The following is a 20,391-nucleotide window of genomic DNA, read 5'->3' as shown; positions in this document are numbered from 1 at the left end:
TAGGATTTACCGATTCGACACCTGTCTATCTACCACGCGTTATCGCACGTCCGACGCGCCCAAAATTGCAACAACATGTAAAAGACGTTTAAGAGACGTTTAAAAAACGCCTGAAAAATTAGACTCTCTGTGTTAAACATTCGTGTTATTTAGAAAAGTACTAATAGTCTTTGTGTCATGAAAAAATAACGAAAAATAAAAACAGTGAGAAAGATATAACAACTTGTATTTAAATTAAATTTAAACTTAGAGTCTTTTTTCTCCAACATTGATTTAATTAGTTTGCAAAACGTGCACAAATTATTATGCGTGAATAATAACCGCCGCACGTCTTATATAATCGTTACAATTCGCCACATTGTAATTCTTCTCAAGCTTCCGATCGATGTTATTCATTATTCCAAAGGCACTTGGCAATTCGAAACACATGGGCGCTTATCGAGCAGATTCACGTAACGTGAAATAATAGCATTATTAAGCTTCGAAACGCGCCGTTATTTTCCGCCTCGTTTATCGCTAAAGAAGAAACGTTTGTTTCGCGCACAAGCGTCATCATCATGTTATTCATACAAGCAAAATCAAATTCTAGCTCTCCGCCAACTCTCGCGCGAATCGCGACATTCTGTACTATATTGCCGAAAAGTGAGACTATTTTGTTTGGGACACATTATCGATTGGAATTTATAATTACTAAATAGCTCATCAATGTGAAAAATTGACAAGAGCAAACAAGACCATATAGAGCATATAAGACAATAAATTTATGATTATTTTATTATGCATCTTTTGAATTGATCGATATAATGGAAGAGACAAGATTTGAGGCAGAGAGATGGAAAAATTTCTTAGAATAAAAAATTTTAAAAATACAATTAAATTTTTATTTTATAATATCTTTATATTTTCTTCATAAATTTAATTATACAGCATTGCAAATATTTTTTTCCAGAAGAAGTCTAGACAAAAATCTTTACTAATGTTGTATCAATTTTTGTTGTAGCGCAAAATGTCGAGCGATTTTATTGTTAAATCGAATTAATGAGCGAGTCTTCACGGATAAAGCAAGAATACGACCTGGAACATTATGAAGCCAAGAATCTTGCTTGCTCTAACCAATCTCATCACATCGTTTTTGTAAGTTTAATCTACAAATCTTTCTTTTTCTACATTTTATTATATGCAACCCAACGATGTCAATCATAAAATTTATTTAATGCAAGATTCTTTTTATTTAAATTCGATGACACGTAGCAGCAGTTCATCAAACAGCTTGTAAATTCCGCGGATAATTATTTATTTACGCATTCATTTAACGAAAGGCGATGCAGTCTTTACATAGTGTATAAATCAATCTTATACTCGCTCATCGTTGTCGTTGAATACACGGTTCGTATAATTGGAAGGAATACTTTTTCTTTACATTAAACAGAAGCCACTTTGGTTTAAACTTAAACGGTTTTATCATGGAATACATGAATACAAACTGTCGCGAGTAGATATTTTTTTTCTCCGTTCAATTACAACGAAACTGATGCTTCAATTAATTACGTATTAACGATAGATATTAATGTAATATTACGTTCCACCGAAAGCAAACATTATTGACTGCGTAACATGATATGAGAACCGTGTGGTTTGTAACGATCACGCATAGGTCTATATATGATGACATAACTAAAAATTTTCCAAGTTTGAAAATCAAAATCAATCTAGAAAATAATTATCTTTTAATACTTGTAATAATAGGTATATACACACATTCTCTAGTCCTTACGTCTTTAATTAAGCATATTAATAATAATATAAAGTTATTATTTGCGTCATCTATATAAATAAATAACAAGAACAAAGATGATTATGTGGACAGTTGATATTCTATATTCTATGTGCGCAATTATTACGAAATTATTACATGTGGCTCATTTGTTAATTATTTGATATACGATTCATTATACATCGCCAAATCGCTTTCTAGTTATTAAAGTTGGTTCCTCCAATATCGAATAATAATTTAAATCGCTGCATTTTTACATTCTCCCGTCTTTAATCTCAAGTTGAAAGCTTCAGAATAAACATCAAATTAAGAATGTATTTGATAATTAATTAAATAATTAATAATAAACGCCATTAAAAGCATGCGAGCACAAAAGAGAATACAAGTTTTTATTTCATTCCAAAATATGAAATCGAGCAATATAAAGTAAATTTGGCCACGCGACGAGTACATCGGAAGGAGAGAGCGGTTTTGTGTTTAATGCGCTTTTTATAAGTATGATTCCGGTTTAATTTAGTTTTCTCTTGCTTGTGAATTTCGTTTTAATTGCGCGGGCCGTATATAGAGATCCACACAGATATTCAGCAAGAATTCGGAACGCCGCCGTGGTCGAGTGAAAGTAAACCATGGCTTATTCCATACGTCCTCGTCCGTATACACATACACGCATATACGAGTAGATGGATTAGTATTGCGGCGAAATTGTGTGAGGAGAACCAAGCCGGAATACGTACGCGAGCATTTAGGGCGCGATAATTTCGACTAGTTGCGCACCCTCTTACAGTCGGAAACCGCTCGATTCCGACGTGTTGTGTTAATCCAGATCAACCGATCAATTTGCTCGCCATACGAGACATGTCTAATCCTTCGACGAGATGTTCAAATCCTACGTATCGAATTTATCGACATCAACTACATCAATTTTTGCAAAGTAACTTTCTTTAGAATTAATTCGAAGAAACAAGATCTACTAAAGCTGATGAAACGACGTCGCTTGTTTTAGAATGGCCGCGGGTACGAGAATCGCTGCCAGACAGCAGACTCAGAGCAACAACCACGGTAACATTAGCGACCTGCTGGACAATCTACTTCGCGGTTACGACAACAGCATCAGGCCAGACTTTGGCGGGCCCCCGGCTACCGTTGAGGTCGATATCATGGTACGCAGCATGGGTCCCATTTCCGAAGTGGATATGGTCAGTCATATTTTTTGTTCATCTCGCGCGGCGTATGCGAGACAAACTCTGCTCTCGAATTCTCGACTTGACTGCCGAAATCAGAAAATCGATCAAGCAATTGGAGACTTGTCATATACAATATACTTATCGTACATATGAAATTGATACATCTTTGCATCCGTAAATTGTTTAAATTTTTTAATCATTCAATCATATATCGCGTGACACGTTATCTTATGTGAAATCATATAAAGATAATTTTGTCAAAATTTTGGGGCAAACATTTTTTTTTTCTAGACAAAAAAGAAAATTGCGTAATCGATTTTCTGAGTTTTATTTATTTCACAATACTGATTGTGAGCATTTATTTAAAAATATTATAATTGCAAGGATAAAATTTTATCGCAGTGATAATGAAATATATGTATATGATAAAAATTTAAACACACATTAATTGTCGCGAAAAGCAAGAAAAAAAAATTTGTATTACTTGCAAAGTAATAATTCGGAAGCAATAATATAATCGATTAATAAAGAATAAAATAAAATAAAATTATGTAATAATAATTGGTATGGGATAAGGAATATATAAAACGAATAGAGTTATAAAATATTTACGATATCGATAAAATATACACAGGGTTGTTTTTATCGAATTTTGAAATTTTCCGCAGACATACTCAATGGACTGTTACTTTCGGCAGTCATGGGTCGACAGACGTTTAGCCTTTCAGGGTGGTAAGGAAACACTCGCGTTGAGCATTTCCATGTTAGCAAGGATCTGGAAACCCGACACGTACTTCTACAACGGCAAGCACAGTTATTTGCATACGATCACCAGCCCGAATAAGTTCGTCAGGCTTTACCAGGATGGCAGAGTACTTTACAGCTCAAGGTATGCATGATCGCGATTAATATCTCAATATTATCTCGTTATCTCTTCTTAAAAACACATGCATGACTCTCTATAAATCTTATCTTTCATACAAAAAGCAGATTGTCATGCGAGTGAGAGAAATTTCTTATAAAGTCTTGACATATATGTAACAAAAATGGGAACACATATATGCGAGAACATCGAATAATATTTAGATGCTATTATTTGTTACTATTTATATTTATTTACAAATATATCTTTTTTTAAATATTTGTTAATATACATAATCAAGGTATATCGACGCGATTTCGGTATAAAAAGAGAGGAAACCTTATCATATATCTATTTATATTTTATCTTCTTATATACCCTAAATGTATTTTGGATCAAACATTATATCATTACGAGAAAGAGCTAGTCTCTCTGTCATCGTGTTACCCGTCCATAAAAACATCCCTTGAAGGAAATTGTGAGAAGCGCAACTCTCTCTCACGATTGTATAGAAGCGTCGTGAGATTTATAACCTGGTGTTGGTCCGATTTCATCTCTTGACTACTCTATCATAGCTGCTTATAAAGAATATCCCCTTCTCCCTCGTCATCACATATTTTTCTTTTTTCCTAAATAATGCTTCTACATTACTCGAGAATATGCTACAACTAGATATGCTTTATCAATTGTAAATACACTTTTGGCTTTTATACGTATATTTACAAAATTAAAAAAAAACCAGGAGAAGTTAACAGCTTAAAGAATCAATAACATGAGGAACGTCTACAGTCCACAGTCTATTCATAGCGCATATGATATCTTGTTTTCTGAACAAGGCGATAAAAAAATTGCGCAGATATAGGATCGCAGCAAGTACGTGATTCAGTGCTCACTCGGCCCAATCTTTGCAAATCTTTTCTCAGCGACGTGACATGTGCAAGGTCTGAGACATCTCGAACTCGAGGGTTAATTCTGTCATGGACACAATGGGGCCGATCCGGAAGACTAGGTCAAGAAAAAGGGAACGGATTAACAAAGAGGAAACTCGGGGTATATCGCTCGATCTAGCACTCTTCCCCTCCCCTTCGTTCCCCTTTCATATTTGTATTTGGCTTGTGCAACAACGCAAAGTATAGCGCCCAATGAAGCGCGACCGGGAAGGGAGGAAAATATGACAATCTTAAGTATTCCGCACGTTATCCCATCCCTTTTTACTCCCCTCAAGGGTAAGCCTTTGAGTAGTGAACATGGGTTTAGCGAATCCAGGATATCCGAACGCCTGGGAATTTTTTTACCGCCCAAACCTCCTGGAAATTTAGATAAGGAGGCATAATATAATAACATATATGTCTCAAGGGCGATGCTCATATTTAAAATATTAGTATTAGAGTTGTCTTTGTAAATAAGCTGTTACTAACACACATTTTCTTGTATATGATACACAGGTTTTTCTGAAATTTGTTTTCATTTATTTGTATTTATTGTTCCAATTATCCAATTTGATAAAATTTCCAATTATAAAATTGGATATTGATTTTTGTTCGAGAATTTTTGTCTCTTCTTTCAAAAATATTCAAACTATTTTGATAAAAGATACGCGATTCTCTGATATTATCATTCAGTATAATTATCAATTTCGCCGATGTTTATATTTTGGTTGGAAATGTTTTATAAAAGAAAATGATCAGAATAAGAATTTGTAGGAGCGAAAAAATACTGTTTTGCATCTTCAATTTTTTATGACGTTTTCATGCGTTTGCCAGGATAACGCTAACGCATCGATAATATCTTGTTTTAAATATTAATGAAATATATTGAAGTACCTATAATGAAGTATTATATTAATGAAATAATATATAGATATATGCAGCCGCACATTTTCCGAGAAATTCTCATAATAATCATTTCGTTCGAATAACTTTCAGTAGCATATTATTTTAGTAGCATGTCTAATATAACGAGAATTCTAATTACAACGCTGCAATTTTTTCATGAATTTTAAAGATACATAATATTATATGTATTTACATTGTCCCATTTTAAAGGACCCACTCAAATATCTCATTGTCAGAAACTCTGCGTTAAATCGAAAAATGTTTCCTACAAAAGTTGTAGGGTTTCGAGGGGGACATAACATAGTAATATTCATTTGACCTTGGGCGGCGTCTCCAAGGTTAGTGAAGGTTAACCTTAAGTGAAGGTGAGAATGAATTTTGAAGAAAATAAAAAAATGCTTCAGATAAAAGTTGTTCAAATTAATTAGTAGAAAAAGATGTTATAATAAAAAATATGGGTTTCCATTTAAAAAATTTATTCTCACCTTTACTTGACCTTGGAGACGCCGCCCAAGGTCATATGAATATTACTATGTTATGTCCCCCTCGAAACCCTACAACTTTTGTAGGAAACATTTTTTTATTTAACGCAGTGTTTCTGAGATATTTGAGTGGGTCCTTTAAGATGGGACACCCGGTATATGTCAATCTCTTACATATTTAAATATACAGTAGACGTTGTTAGAGATTTTGAGAAATAATATATTATAATTACAAATGATTCCTTTTCCATTTATTTTAATTATAATTTACATATGTCAAATCTATTTTCAATAATTAGTTTTGTTTCAATCAAGAGACACGGTAGTGTCTCGCGCCTAGTTAGGGCGAAGCCGACTCTCAGAAGCGAGGCACCGTGTATCTTTACGCGAATCGGACAGTTCGAGATAGTCATAGATTCGGATGCTCAATAACGGCTGAAGCGATCGAGTTTTTACTAGGTTTAATCGATATTTAATATACGTTATATTTCTTAAGTGAATTTTTATAGATGTCTATTCAATCTATGAAGAAAATTGTTATTTGGTAAATGTTAGATATAGGATGAATAACATCTGCGGAGATATAATTACACGGAAACCTTCCGTTGAAGAGAGCGGAAAACTTTTATGCAATTGCTGTCTCATCTCGAGCGTTCTTTGAAAAAGAAAGTCCCGGACCTTCCTCTGACCAACCGAACCCATTCGTACTGGAAAATGTCGCGATCACGTCGGTGGTGTTATTTACACTCGACACTTTATTAGCTGCCACTGCCTTTTATCCGGCCATCGAGGCTCATCTGAACTATCGAGAGAGAGAGAGAGAGAGAGAGAGAGAGAGAGAGAGAGAGAGAGAGAGAGAGAGAGAGAGAGAGCTCACCGAGTTTTGCTGATTTCAACATTTCAAATTGAATTTACAAATACAGCAATCTTTTGTTAAACTATATCGGTTTATTACAATTTAAATTATACATTTAGTTTACAATAGCTAAATAAATGATTTACAATTAACTCTATAATATATTAAATATTATAATATATTATAATTAATTTATATTGATATAAAGACTTATTACTATATAATTTAAATTTTAATGACAAAACACATATGTGTGTGTCACAAAGATAGGAAAGTTCTTGAATAAAATTTTTATAAATTATTTAAATTTAAAAAAAAGAAAAAGAAAAATCAATTCCATCGAACATGTTTGAATCAATTCCAGAAAAGAGAGAGTAGCGTATCGAGAAGCAATCGTATTAATTTAATATTACTTACTACTATAATAGCAACTATATTGATATGTAGCCAAAAAATGTATTATTATTTATTATTTATTGTTGTATTATTATTTGTTGTATTATTATTTATTGTTGTACGTTCTTTTTGGAATTGATGCAAACATATTCGATGAAATTGACTTTTTTCTTTCTTCTCTTTAAATTTAAATAATAATAATTTATAAAAATTTAATTCAAGAACTTTTTTATCTTTGTAAGCGCACGCACGTACGCACGCGTTTTATCACTATAATCTAAAATCTAAGTTATACATATATACATATAATAAATCTTTACATCAATATATAAATTAATTTCATTCTTCTTCATTCCGCGTTCTTTATCGCACAAAGCATGGCGGAAGAAAAGAATAAATTCTCAGCACGCGCTTAAATGTCGAAGTTAACCAAGTTTCGTATCCTAGCGATGAAAAATTAAGAATTCCGCACCGTGACTACCAACGTTGTTGCGGACAATCAAGTGCAATTGTGAGATTTGCATCTAATTTAATGCCGCCGCAAACGGCCACCTGTTTTACGAAATTTTACGATTAATGTGCGACGTTACATAATATCAGACTGATCGCGAGAATTTCTCATTCCTCAAGATACACATTTCTATTCTTTCCAATTAACAGTGCATTTCAAACTTTTTATTGTAATTCTTAATTACACTTTGCAAACAATGGGAAAAGAGAATTATGAAGAGTCGATAAAAAGATCTCTCAGAAGCTAAACTGATTATGAATCCACTTTCTATAAATTTATTAATTTTAATCTTAATTAGGACATTAATCGTGTAATCAAAATATTAAGAAATGTACAAAAAGTAGAGAGTTTAGTTTTATTTCTGATCGACATTTTAATATAACTAGAACAATGCACAAGTGCGCGCAATGCGCGCACTATTCTTAGATTTTATATAAAAAAAAAAGATATTTTTATATAAAGTTTGTTTCAACTTAATTAATATTTTTTGATAGAAATCAGCTGATTAAAGCGTTAATTTGTTAATTAAATTTTAAAATAATAGTATGTAATAGAAATTATAAAATAATAAGTTTTAAATAAAATGTTATAGTACATTAAACTCGATTAATATTTTTTCACAGAAATCAGCTGATAATTGTGCGCCGTACGGGGCCCGCGGTTTAAAAAGATTAATTTTCAATATTTTAAAGCGAGCCAAAAATTAATCTTTCATATATTTTATCAGTACATTGTCTGCACATTTTGATGGTACCAACAGCATACCAGCCTACAAACTTTTTGATATAATATACGTAAAATTAATCCGCGCCGTATGCAATCCGCGGCTTAAAAATTTCAATTTTAATTATTTTAAAACGCGCCAAAAATTATTTGTTTACATATTTCAACAGTACATTGCCTGCACATTATGATGGTACCATCACCATACCAGCCTACAAACTATTTGGTGTAATATACGTAATATAATTGTGCGCCGTATAGGATCCGCGGCTTAAAAATTTTAATTTTCTATATTTTAAAACGAGCCAAAAATTAATCGTATATAAGTTTCAATAGTGCATTGTTTGCAGATTATTTTGGTACCATAAGCATACCAGCGTACTACCTTTTTGGTCTAATAAACGTAAAATAAATCCGCGCCATATGGGATCCGCGGTTTAAAAATTTTAATTTTCAATTGTTTAAAGCGAGCCAAAAATTAATCTTGTATATATATCAACTCTATATTATATGCACATTATAATGGTACCATCAGCATACCAGCGTACAAACTTTTTGATCTAATATACGTAAAATGAATCCGCGCCGTATGGGATCCGCGGTTTAAAAATTTTAATTTTCAATTGTTTAAAGCGAGCCAAAAATTAATCTTGTATATATTTCAACTCTACATTATATGCACATTATGATGGTACCATCAGCATACTAGCGTACAAACTTTTTGATCTAATATACGTAAAATGAATCAGCGCCGTATGGGATCCGCGGTTTAAAAATTTTAATTTTCAATTGTTTAAAGCGAGCCAAAAATTATTCTTTCATATATTTTAACATTACATTGACTGCACATTATGATGGTACCATCAGCATACCAGCGTACAAACTTTTTAATCTGATATACGTAAAATGAATCCGCGCCGTATGGGATCCGCGGTTTAAAAATTTTAATTTTCAATTGTTTAAAGCGAGCCAAAAATTAATCTTGTATATATTTCAACTCTACATTATATGCACATTATGATGGTACCATCAGCATACCAGCGTACAAACTTTTTAATCTGATATACGTAAAATGAATCCGCGCCGTATGGGATCCGCGGTTTAAAAATTTTAATTTTCAATTGTTTAAAGCGAGCCAAAAATTATTTTTTTTATATATTTTAACATTACATTGACTGCACATTATAATGGTACCATCAGCATACCAGCGTACAAATTTTTTGATCTAATATACGTAAAATGAATCCGCGTCGTATGGGATCCGCGGTTTAAAAATTTTAATTTTCAATTGTTTAAAGCGAGCCAAAAATTATTCTTTCATATATTTTAACATTACATTGACTGCACATTATGATGGTACCATCAGCATACCAGCGTACAAACTTTTTAATATGATATACGTAAAATGAATCCGCGCCGTATGGGATCCGCGGTTTAAAAATTTTAATTTTCAATTGTTTAAAGCGAGCCAAAAATTATTCTTTCATATTTTTTAACATTACATTGACTACACATTATGATGGTACCATCAGCATACCAGCGTACAAACTTTTTAATCTGATATATGTAAAATGAATCCGCGCCGTATGGGATCCGCGGTTTAAAAATTTTAATTTTCAATTGTTTAAAGCGAGCCAAAAATTATTCTTTCATATATTTTAACATTACTTTGACTGCACATTATGATGGTACCATCAGCATACCAGCGTACAAACTTTTTAATCTGATATACGTAAAATGAATCCGCGCCGTATGGGATCCGCGGTTTAAAAATTTTAATTTTCAATTGTTTAAAGCGAGCCAAAAATTAATCTTGTATATATTTCAACCCTACATAATATGCACATTATGATGGTACCATCAGCATACTAGCGTACAAACTTTTTGATCTAATATACGTAAAATGAATCAGCGCCGTAAGGGATCCGCGGTTTAAAAATTTTAATTTTCAATTGTTTAAAGCGAGCCAAAAATTATTCTTTCATATATTTTAACATTACATTGACTGCACATTATGATGGTACCATCAGCATACCAGCGTACAAACTTTTTAATCTAATATACGTAAAATGAATCCGCGCCGTATGGGATCCGCGGTTTAAAAATTTTAATTTTCAATTGTTTAAAGCGAGCCAAAAATTAATCTTGTATATATTTCAACTCTACATTATATGCACATTATGATGGTACCATCAGCATACCAGCGTACAAACTTTTTAATCTGATATACGTAAAATGAATCCGCGCCGTATGGGATCCGCGGTTTAAAAATTTTAATTTTCCATTGTTTAAAGCGAGTCAAAAATTAATCTTGTATATATTTCAACTCTACATTATATGCACATTATGATGGTACCATCAGCATACTAGCGTACAAACTTTTTGATCTAATATACGTAAAATGAATCAGCGCCGTATGGGATCCGCGGTTTAAAAATTTTAATTTTCAATTGTTTAAAGCGAGCCAAAAATTATTCTTTCATATATTTTAACATTACATTGACTGCACATTATGATGGTACCATCAGCATACCAGCGTACAAACATTTTAATCTGATATACGTAAAATGAATCAGCGCCGTAAGGGATCCGCGGTTTAAAAATTTTAATTTTCAATTGTTTAAAGCGAGCCAAAAATTATTCTTTCATATATTTTAACATTACATTGACTGCACATTATGATGGTACCATCAGCATACCAGCGTACAAACTTTTTAATCTGATATACGTAAAATGAATCCGCGCCGTATGGGATCCGCGGTTTAAAAATTTTAATTTTCAATTGTTTAAAGCGAGCCAAAAATTATTCTTTCATATATTTTAACATTACATTGACTGCACATTATGATGGTACCATCAGCATACCAGCGTACAAACTTTTTAATCTGATATACGTAAAATGAATCCGCGCCGTATGGGATCCGCGGTTTAAAAATTTTAATTTTCAATTGTTTAAAGCGAGCCAAAAATTATTCTTTCATATATTTTAACATTACATTGACTGCACATTATGATGGTACCATCAGCATACCAGCGTACAAACTTTTTAATCTAATATACGTAAAATGAATCCGCGCCGTATGGGATCCGCGGTTTAAAAATTTTAATTTTCAATTGTTTAAAGCGAGCCAAAAATTAATCTTGTATATATTTCAACTCTACATTATATGCACATTATGATGGTACCATCAGCATACCAGCGTACAAACTTTTTAATCTGATATACGTAAAATGAATCCGCGCCGTATGGGATCCGCGGTTTAAAAATTTTAATTTTCCATTGTTTAAAGCGAGTCAAAAATTAATCTTGTATATATTTCAACTCTACATTATATGCACATTATGATGGTACCATCAGCATACTAGCGTACAAACTTTTTGATCTAATATACGTAAAATGAATCAGCGCCGTATGGGATCCGCGGTTTAAAAATTTTAATTTTCAATTGTTTAAAGCGAGCCAAAAATTATTCTTTCATATATTTTAACATTACATTGACTGCACATTATGATGGTACCATCAGCATACCAGCGTACAAACATTTTAATCTGATATACGTAAAATGAATCCGCGCCGTATGGGATCCGCGGTTTAAAAATTTTAATTTTCAATTGTTTAAAGCGAGCCAAAAATTATTCTTTCATATATTTTAACATTACTTTGACTGCACATTATGATGGTACCATCAGCATACCAGCGTACAAACTTTTTGATCTAATATACGTAAAATGAATCCGCGCCGTATGGGATCCGCGGTTTAAAAATTTTAATTTTCAATTGTTTAAAGCGAGCCAAAAATTAATCTTGTATATATTTCAACTCTACATTATATGCACATTATGATGGTACCATCAGCATACTAGCGTACAAACTTTTTGATCTAATATACGTAAAATGAATCAGCGCCGTATGGGATCCGCGGTTTAAAAATTTTAATTTTCAATTGTTTAAAGCGAGCCAAAAATTATTCTCTCATATATTTTAACATTACATTGACTGCACATTATGATGGTACCATCAGCATACCAGCGTACAAACTTTTTCATCTAATATACGTAAAATGAATCCGCGCCCTATGGGATCCGCGGTTTAAAAATTTTAATTTTCAATTGTTTAAAGCGAGCCAAAAATTAATCTTGTATATATTTCAACTCTACATTATATGCACATTATGATGGTACCATCAGCATAACAGCGTACAAACTTTTTAATCTGATATACGTAAAATGAATCCGCGCCGTATGGGATCCGCGGTTTAAAAATTTTAATTTTCAATTGTTTAAAGCGAGCCAAAAATTATTCTTTCATATATTTTAACATTACATTGACTGCACATTATGATGGTACCATTAGCATACCAGCGTACAAACTTTTTAATCTGATATACGTAAAATGAATCCGCGCCGTATGGGATCCGCGGTTTAAAAATTTTAATTTTCAATTGTTTAAAGCGAGCCAAAAATTATTCTTTCATATATTTTAACATTACATTGACTGCACATTATGATGGTACCATCAGCATACCAGCGTACAAACATTTTAATCTGATATACGAAAAATGAATCCGCGCCGTATGGGATCCGCGGTTTAAAAATTTTAATTTTCAATTGTTTAAAGCGAGCCAAAAATTATTCTTTCATATATTTTAACATTACTTTGACTGCACATTATGATGGTACCATCAGCATACCAGCGTACAAACTTTTTGATCTAATATACGTAAAATGAATCCGCGCCGTATGGGATCCGCGGTTTAAAAATTTTAATTTTCAATTGTTTAAAGCGAGCCAAAAATTAATCTTGTATATATTTCAACTCTACATTATATGCACATTATGATGGTACCATCAGCATACCAGCGTACAAACTTTTTAATCTGATATACGTAAAATGAATCCGCGCCGTATGGGATCCGCGGTTTAAAAATTTTAATTCTCCATTGTTTAAAGCGAGCCAAAAATTAATCTTGTATATATTTCAACTCTACATTATATGCACATTATGATGGTACCATCAGCATACTAGCGTACAAACTTTTTGATCTAATATACGTAAAATGAATCAGCGCCGTATGGGATCCGCGGTTTAAAAATTTTAATTTTCAATTGTTTAAAGCGAGCCAAAAATTATTCTTTCATATATTTTAACATTACATTGACTGCACATTATGATGGTACCATCAGCATACCAGCGTACAAACATTTTAATCTGATATACGTAAAATGAATCCGCGCCGTATGGGATCCGCGGTTTAAAAATTTTAATTTTCAATTGTTTAAAGCGAGCCAAAAATTATTCTTTCATATATTTTAACATTACTTTGACTGCACATTATGATGGTACCATCAGCATACCAGCGTACAAACTTTTTGATCTAATATACGTAAAATGAATCCGCGCCGTATGGGATCCGCGGTTTAAAAATTTTAATTTTCAATTGTTTAAAGCGAGCCAAAAATTAATCTTGTATATATTTCAACTCTACATTATATGCACATTATGATGGTACCATCAGCATACTAGCGTACAAACTTTTTGATCTAATATACGTAAAATGAAACAGCGCCGTATGGGATCCGCGGTTTAAAAATTTTAATTTTCCATTGTTTAAAGCGAGTCAAAAATTAATCTTGTATATATTTCAACTCTACATTATATGCACATTATGATGGTACCATCAGCATACTAGCGTACAAACTTTTTGATCTAATATACGTAAAATGAATCAGCGCCGTATGGGATCCGCGGTTTAAAAATTTTAATTTTCAATTGTTTAAAGCGAGCCAAAAATTATTCTTTCATATATTTTAACATTACATTGACTGCACATTATGATGGTACCATCAGCATACCAGCGTACAAACATTTTAATCTGATATACGTAAAATGAATCCGCGCCGTATGGGATCCGCGGTTTAAAAATTTTAATTTTCAATTGTTTAAAGCGAGCCAAAAATTATTCTTTCATATATTTTAACATTACTTTGACTGCACATTATGATGGTACCATCAGCATACCAGCGTACAAACTTTTTGATCTAATATACGTAAAATGAATCCGCGCCGTATGGGATCCGCGGTTTAAAAATTTTAATTTTCAATTGTTTAAAGCGAGCCAAAAATTAATCTTGTATATATTTCAACTCTACATTATATGCACATTATGATGGTACCATCAGCATACTAGCGTACAAACTTTTTGATCTAATATACGTAAAATGAATCAGCGCCGTATGGGATCCGCGGTTTAAAAATTTTAATTTTCAATTGTTTAAAGCGAGCCAAAAATTATTCTCTCATATATTTTAACATTACATTGACTGCACATTATGATGGTACCATCAGCATACCAGCGTACAAACTTTTTCATCTAATATACGTAAAATGAATCCGCGCCCTATGGGATCCGCGGTTTAAAAATTTAATTTTTAATTGTTTAAAGCGAGCCAAAAATTAATCTTGTATATATTTCAACTCTACATTATATGCACATTATGATGGTACCATCAGCATAACAGCGTACAAACTTTTTAATCTGATATACGTAAAATGAATCCGCGCCGTATGGGATCCGCGGTTTAAAAATTTTAATTTTCAATTGTTTAAAGCGAGCCAAAAATTATTCTTTCATATATTTTAACATTACATTGACTGCACATTATGATGGTACCATTAGCATACCAGCGTACAAACTTTTTAATCTGATATACGTAAAATGAATCCGCGCCGTATGGGATCCGCGGTTTAAAAATTTTAATTTTCAATTGTTTAAAGCGAGCCAAAAATTATTCTTTCATATATTTTAACATTACATTGACTGCACATTATGATGGTACCATCAGCATACCAGCGTACAAACATTTTAATCTGATATACGAAAAATGAATCCGCGCCGTATGGGATCCGCGGTTTAAAAATTTTAATTTTCAATTGTTTAAAGCGAGCCAAAAATTATTCTTTCATATATTTTAACATTACTTTGACTGCACATTATGATGGTACCATCAGCATACCAGCGTACAAACTTTTTGATCTAATATACGTAAAATGAATCCGCGCCGTATGGGATCCGCGGTTTAAAAATTTTAATTTTCAATTGTTTAAAGCGAGCCAAAAATTAATCTTGTATATATTTCAACTCTACATTATATGCACATTATGATGGTACCATCAGCATACCAGCGTACAAACTTTTTAATCTGATATACGTAAAATGAATCCGCGCCGTATGGGATCCGCGGTTTAAAAATTTTAATTCTCCATTGTTTAAAGCGAGCCAAAAATTAATCTTGTATATATTTCAACTCTACATTATATGCACATTATGATGGTACCATCAGCATACTAGCGTACAAACTTTTTGATCTAATATACGTAAAATGAATCAGCGCCGTATGGGATCCGCGGTTTAAAAATTTTAATTTTCAATTGTTTAAAGCGAGCCAAAAATTATTCTTTCATATATTTTAACATTACATTGACTGCACATTATGATGGTACCATCAGCATACCAGCGTACAAACATTTTAATCTGATATACGTAAAATGAATCCGCGCCGTATGGGATCCGCGGTTTAAAAATTTTAATTTTCAATTGTTTAAAGCGAGCCAAAAATTATTCTTTCATATATTTTAACATTACTTTGACTGCACATTATGATGGTACCATCAGCATACCAGCGTACAAACTTTTTGATCTAATATACGTAAAATGAATCCGCGCCGTATGGGATCCGCGGTTTAAAAATTTTAATTTTCAATTGTTTAAAGCGAGCCAAAAATTAATCTTGTATATATTTCAACTCTACATTATATGCACATTATGATGGTACCATCAGCATACTAGCGTACAAACTTTTTGATCTAATATACGTAAAATGAAACAGCGCCGTATGGGATCCGCGGTTTAAAAATTTTAATTTTCAATTGTTTAAAGCGAGCCAAAAATTATTCTTTCATATATTTTAACATTACATTGACTGCACATTATGATGGTACCATCAGCATACCAGCGTACAAACTTTTTCATCTAATATACGTAAAATGAATCCGCGCCGTATGGGATCCGCGGTTTAAAAATTTTAATTTTCAATTGTTTAAAGCGAGCCAAAAATTAATCTTGTATATATTTCAACTCTACATTATATGCACATTATGATGGTACCATCAGCATACCAGCGTACAAACTTTTTAATCTGATATACGTAAAATGAATCCGCGCCGTATGGGATCCGCGGTTTAAATATTTTAATTTTCAATTGTTTAAAGCGAGCCAAAAATTATTCTTTCATATATTTTAACATTACATTGACTGCACATTATGATGGTACCATCAGCATACCAGCGTACAAACTTTTTAATCTGATATACGTAAAATAAATCCGCGCCGTATGGGATCCACGGTTTAAAAATTTTAATTTTCAATTGTTTAAAGCTAGCCAAAAATTATTCTTTCATATATTTTAACATTACATTGACTGCACATTATGATGGTACCATCAGCATACCAGCGTACAAACTTTTTAATCTGATATACGTAAAATGAATCCGCGCCATATGGGATCCGCGGTTTAAAAATTTTAATTTTCAATTGTTTAAAGCGAGCCAAAAATTAATCTTGTATATATTTCAACTCTACATTATATGCACATTATGATGGTACCATCAGCATACCAGCGTACAAACTTTTTAATCTGATATACGTAAAATGAATCCGCGCCGTATGGGATCCGCGGTTTAAAAATTTTAATTTTCAATTGTTTAAAGCGAGCCAAAAATTATTTTTTTTATATATTTTAACATTACATTGACTGCACATTATAATGGTACCATCAGCATACCAGCGTACAAATTTTTTGATCTAATATACGTAAAATGAATCCGCGCCGTATGGGATCCGCGGTTTAAAAATTTTAATTTTCAATTGTTTAAAGCGAGCCAAAAATTAATCTTGTATATATTTCAACTCTACATTATATGCACATTATGATGGTACCATCAGCATAACAGCGTACAAACTTTTTAATCTGATATACGTAAAATGAATCCGCGCCGTATGGGATCCGCGGTTTAAAAATTTTAATTTTCAATTGTTTAAAGCGAGCCAAAAATTATTCTTTCATATATTTTAACATTACATTGACTGCACATTATGATGGTACCATCAGCATACCAGCGTACAAACTTTTTAATCTGATATACGTAAAATGAATCCGCGCCGTATGGGATCCGCGGTTTAAAAATTTTAATTTTCAATTGTTTAAAGCGAGCCAAAAATTATTCTTTCATATATTTTAACATTACATTGACTGCACATTATGATGGTACCATCAGCATACCAGCGTACAAACATTTTAATCTGATATACGAAAAATGAATCCGCGCCGTATGGGATCCGCGGTTTAAAAATTTTAATTTTCAATTGTTTAAAGCGAGCCAAAAATTATTCTTTCATATATTTTAACATTACATTGACTGCACATTATGATGGTACCATCAGCATACCAGCGTACAAACTTTTTAATCTGATATACGTAAAATGAATCCGCGCCGTATGGGATCCGCGGTTTAAAAATTTTAATTTTCAATTGTTTAAAGCGAGCCAAAAATTATTCTTTCATATATTTTAACATTACATTGACTGCACATTATGATGGTACCATCAGCATACCAGCGTACAAACATTTTAATCTGATATACGAAAAATGAATCCGCGCCGTATGGGATCCGCGGTTTAAAAATTTTAATTTTCAATTGTTTAAAGCGAGCCAAAAATTATTCTTTCATATATTTTAACATTACTTTGACTGCACATTATGATGGTACCATCAGCATACCAGCGTACAAACTTTTTGATCTAATATACGTAAAATGAATCCGCGCCGTATGGGATCCGCGGTTTAAAAATTTTAATTTTCAATTGTTTAAAGCGAGCCAAAAATTAATCTTGTATATATTTCAACTCTACATTATATGCACATTATGATGGTACCATCAGCATACCAGCGTACAAACTTTTTAATCTGATATACGTAAAATGAATCCGCGCCGTATGGGATCCGCGGTTTAAAAATTTTAATTTTCAATTGTTTAAAGCGAGCCAAAAATTAATCTTGTATATATTTCAACTCTACATTATATGCACATTATGATGGTACCATCAGCATACCAGCGTACAAACTTTTTAATCTGATATACGTAAAATGAATCCGCGCCGTATGGGATCCGCGGTTTAAAAATTTTAATTTTCCATTGTTTAAAGCGAGCCAAAAATTAATCTTGTATATATTTCAACTCTACATTATATGCACATTATGATGGTACCATCAGCATACTAGCGTACAAACTTTTTGATCTAATATACGTAAAATGAATCAGCGCCGTATGGGATCCGCGGTTTAAAAATTTTAATTTTCAATTGTTTAAAGCGAGCCAAAAATTATTCTTTCATATATTTTAACATTACTTTGACTGCACATTATGATGGTACCATCAGCATACCAGCGTACAAACTTTTTAATCTGATATACGTAAAATGAATCCGCGCCGTATGGGATCCGCGGTTTAAAAATTTTAATTTTCAATTGTTTAAAGCGAGCCAAAAATTAATCTTGTATATATTTCAACCCTACATTATATGCACATTATGATGGTACCATCAGCATACTAGCGTACAAACTTTTTGATCTAATATACGTAAAATGAATCAGCGCCGTATGGGATCCGCGGTTTAAAAATTTTAATTTTCAATTGTTTAAAGCGAGCCAAAAATTATTCTTTCATATATTTTAACATTACATTGACTGCACATTATGATGGTACCATCAGCATACCAGCGTACAAACTTTTTAATCTGATATACGTAAAATGAATCCGCGCCGTATGGGATCCGCGGTTTAAAAATTTTAATTTTCAATTGTTTAAAGCGAGCCAAAAATTATTCTTTCATATATTTTAACATTACATTGACTGCACATTATGATGGTACCATCAGCATACCAGCGTACAAACTTTTTAATCTGATATACGTAAAATGAATCCGCGCCGTATGGGATCCGCGGTTTAAAAATTTTAATTTTCAATTGTTTAAAGCGAGCCAAAAATTATTCTTTCATATTTTTTAACATTACATTGACTACACATTATGATGGTACCATCAGCATACTAGCGTACAAACTTTTTGATCTAATATACGTAAAATGAATCAGCGCCGTATGGGATCCGCGGTTTAAAAATTTTAATTTTCAATTGTTTAAAACGAGCCAAAAATTATTCTTTCATATATTTTAACATTACATTGACTGCATATTATGATGGTACCATCAGCATACCAGCGTACAAACTTTTTGATCTAATATACGTAAAATGAATCCGCGCCGTATGGGATCCGCGGTTTAAAAATTTTAATTTTTAATTGTTTAAAGCGAGCCAAAAATTATTCTTTCATATATTTTAACATTACATTGACTGCACATTATGATGGTACCATTAGCATACCAGCGTACAAATTTTATGATCTAACAAGCGCGCGCTATGCGCGCGCCATTTATTGATTTGATTGAAAAAGATTGATATGTATATATAACGTTTGTTTTAACTTGATTAATATTTTTTGACAGAAATCATCTGATTAAAGCGTTAATTTGCTAAATACATTTTAAAATGAAAATATGTTACAAAATAATAAAATAATAATATTTTACAGAAAGAATTTTCTTTTAGAATTTGATTTAAAATTTAAGACTGAAGAGACTTTTAAAACACGTGC

General features: G+C 32.2%; 1 protein-coding gene across 4 annotated transcripts in view; it reads left to right on the top strand.

The window, feature by feature from the left end:
* Nucleotides 1-20,391, top strand: part of Grd (GABA-gated ion channel) — a 44,459-nt gene that overhangs the window by 8,500 nt on the left and 15,568 nt on the right. For 2 of the 4 annotated variants that reach the window (XM_083036597.1, XM_083036598.1), the window contains exons 2-4: nucleotides 1,001-1,134; nucleotides 2,778-2,970; nucleotides 3,627-3,847. In XM_083036597.1, coding sequence (XP_082892723.1) covers nucleotides 1,085-1,134; nucleotides 2,778-2,970; nucleotides 3,627-3,847 — 464 coding nt within the window. In that variant the 5' untranslated portion in view covers nucleotides 1,001-1,084. The remainder of the gene's footprint in view (nucleotides 1-1,000; nucleotides 1,135-2,777; nucleotides 2,971-3,626; nucleotides 3,848-20,391) is intronic. The other 2 variants (XM_083036599.1, XM_083036600.1) reach the window with 2 other exon arrangements.

Source organism: Prenolepis imparis, unplaced genomic scaffold (genome assembly GCF_030444845.1).
Source record: "Prenolepis imparis isolate NDT839.2.m4 unplaced genomic scaffold, iyPreImpa1.0 SCAF_4, whole genome shotgun sequence".
Taxonomy (NCBI): Eukaryota; Metazoa; Arthropoda; class Insecta; order Hymenoptera; family Formicidae; genus Prenolepis; species Prenolepis imparis.
Note: the sequence above shows the minus strand (reverse complement) of the source record. Positions and strands in the feature narration are given on the sequence as shown.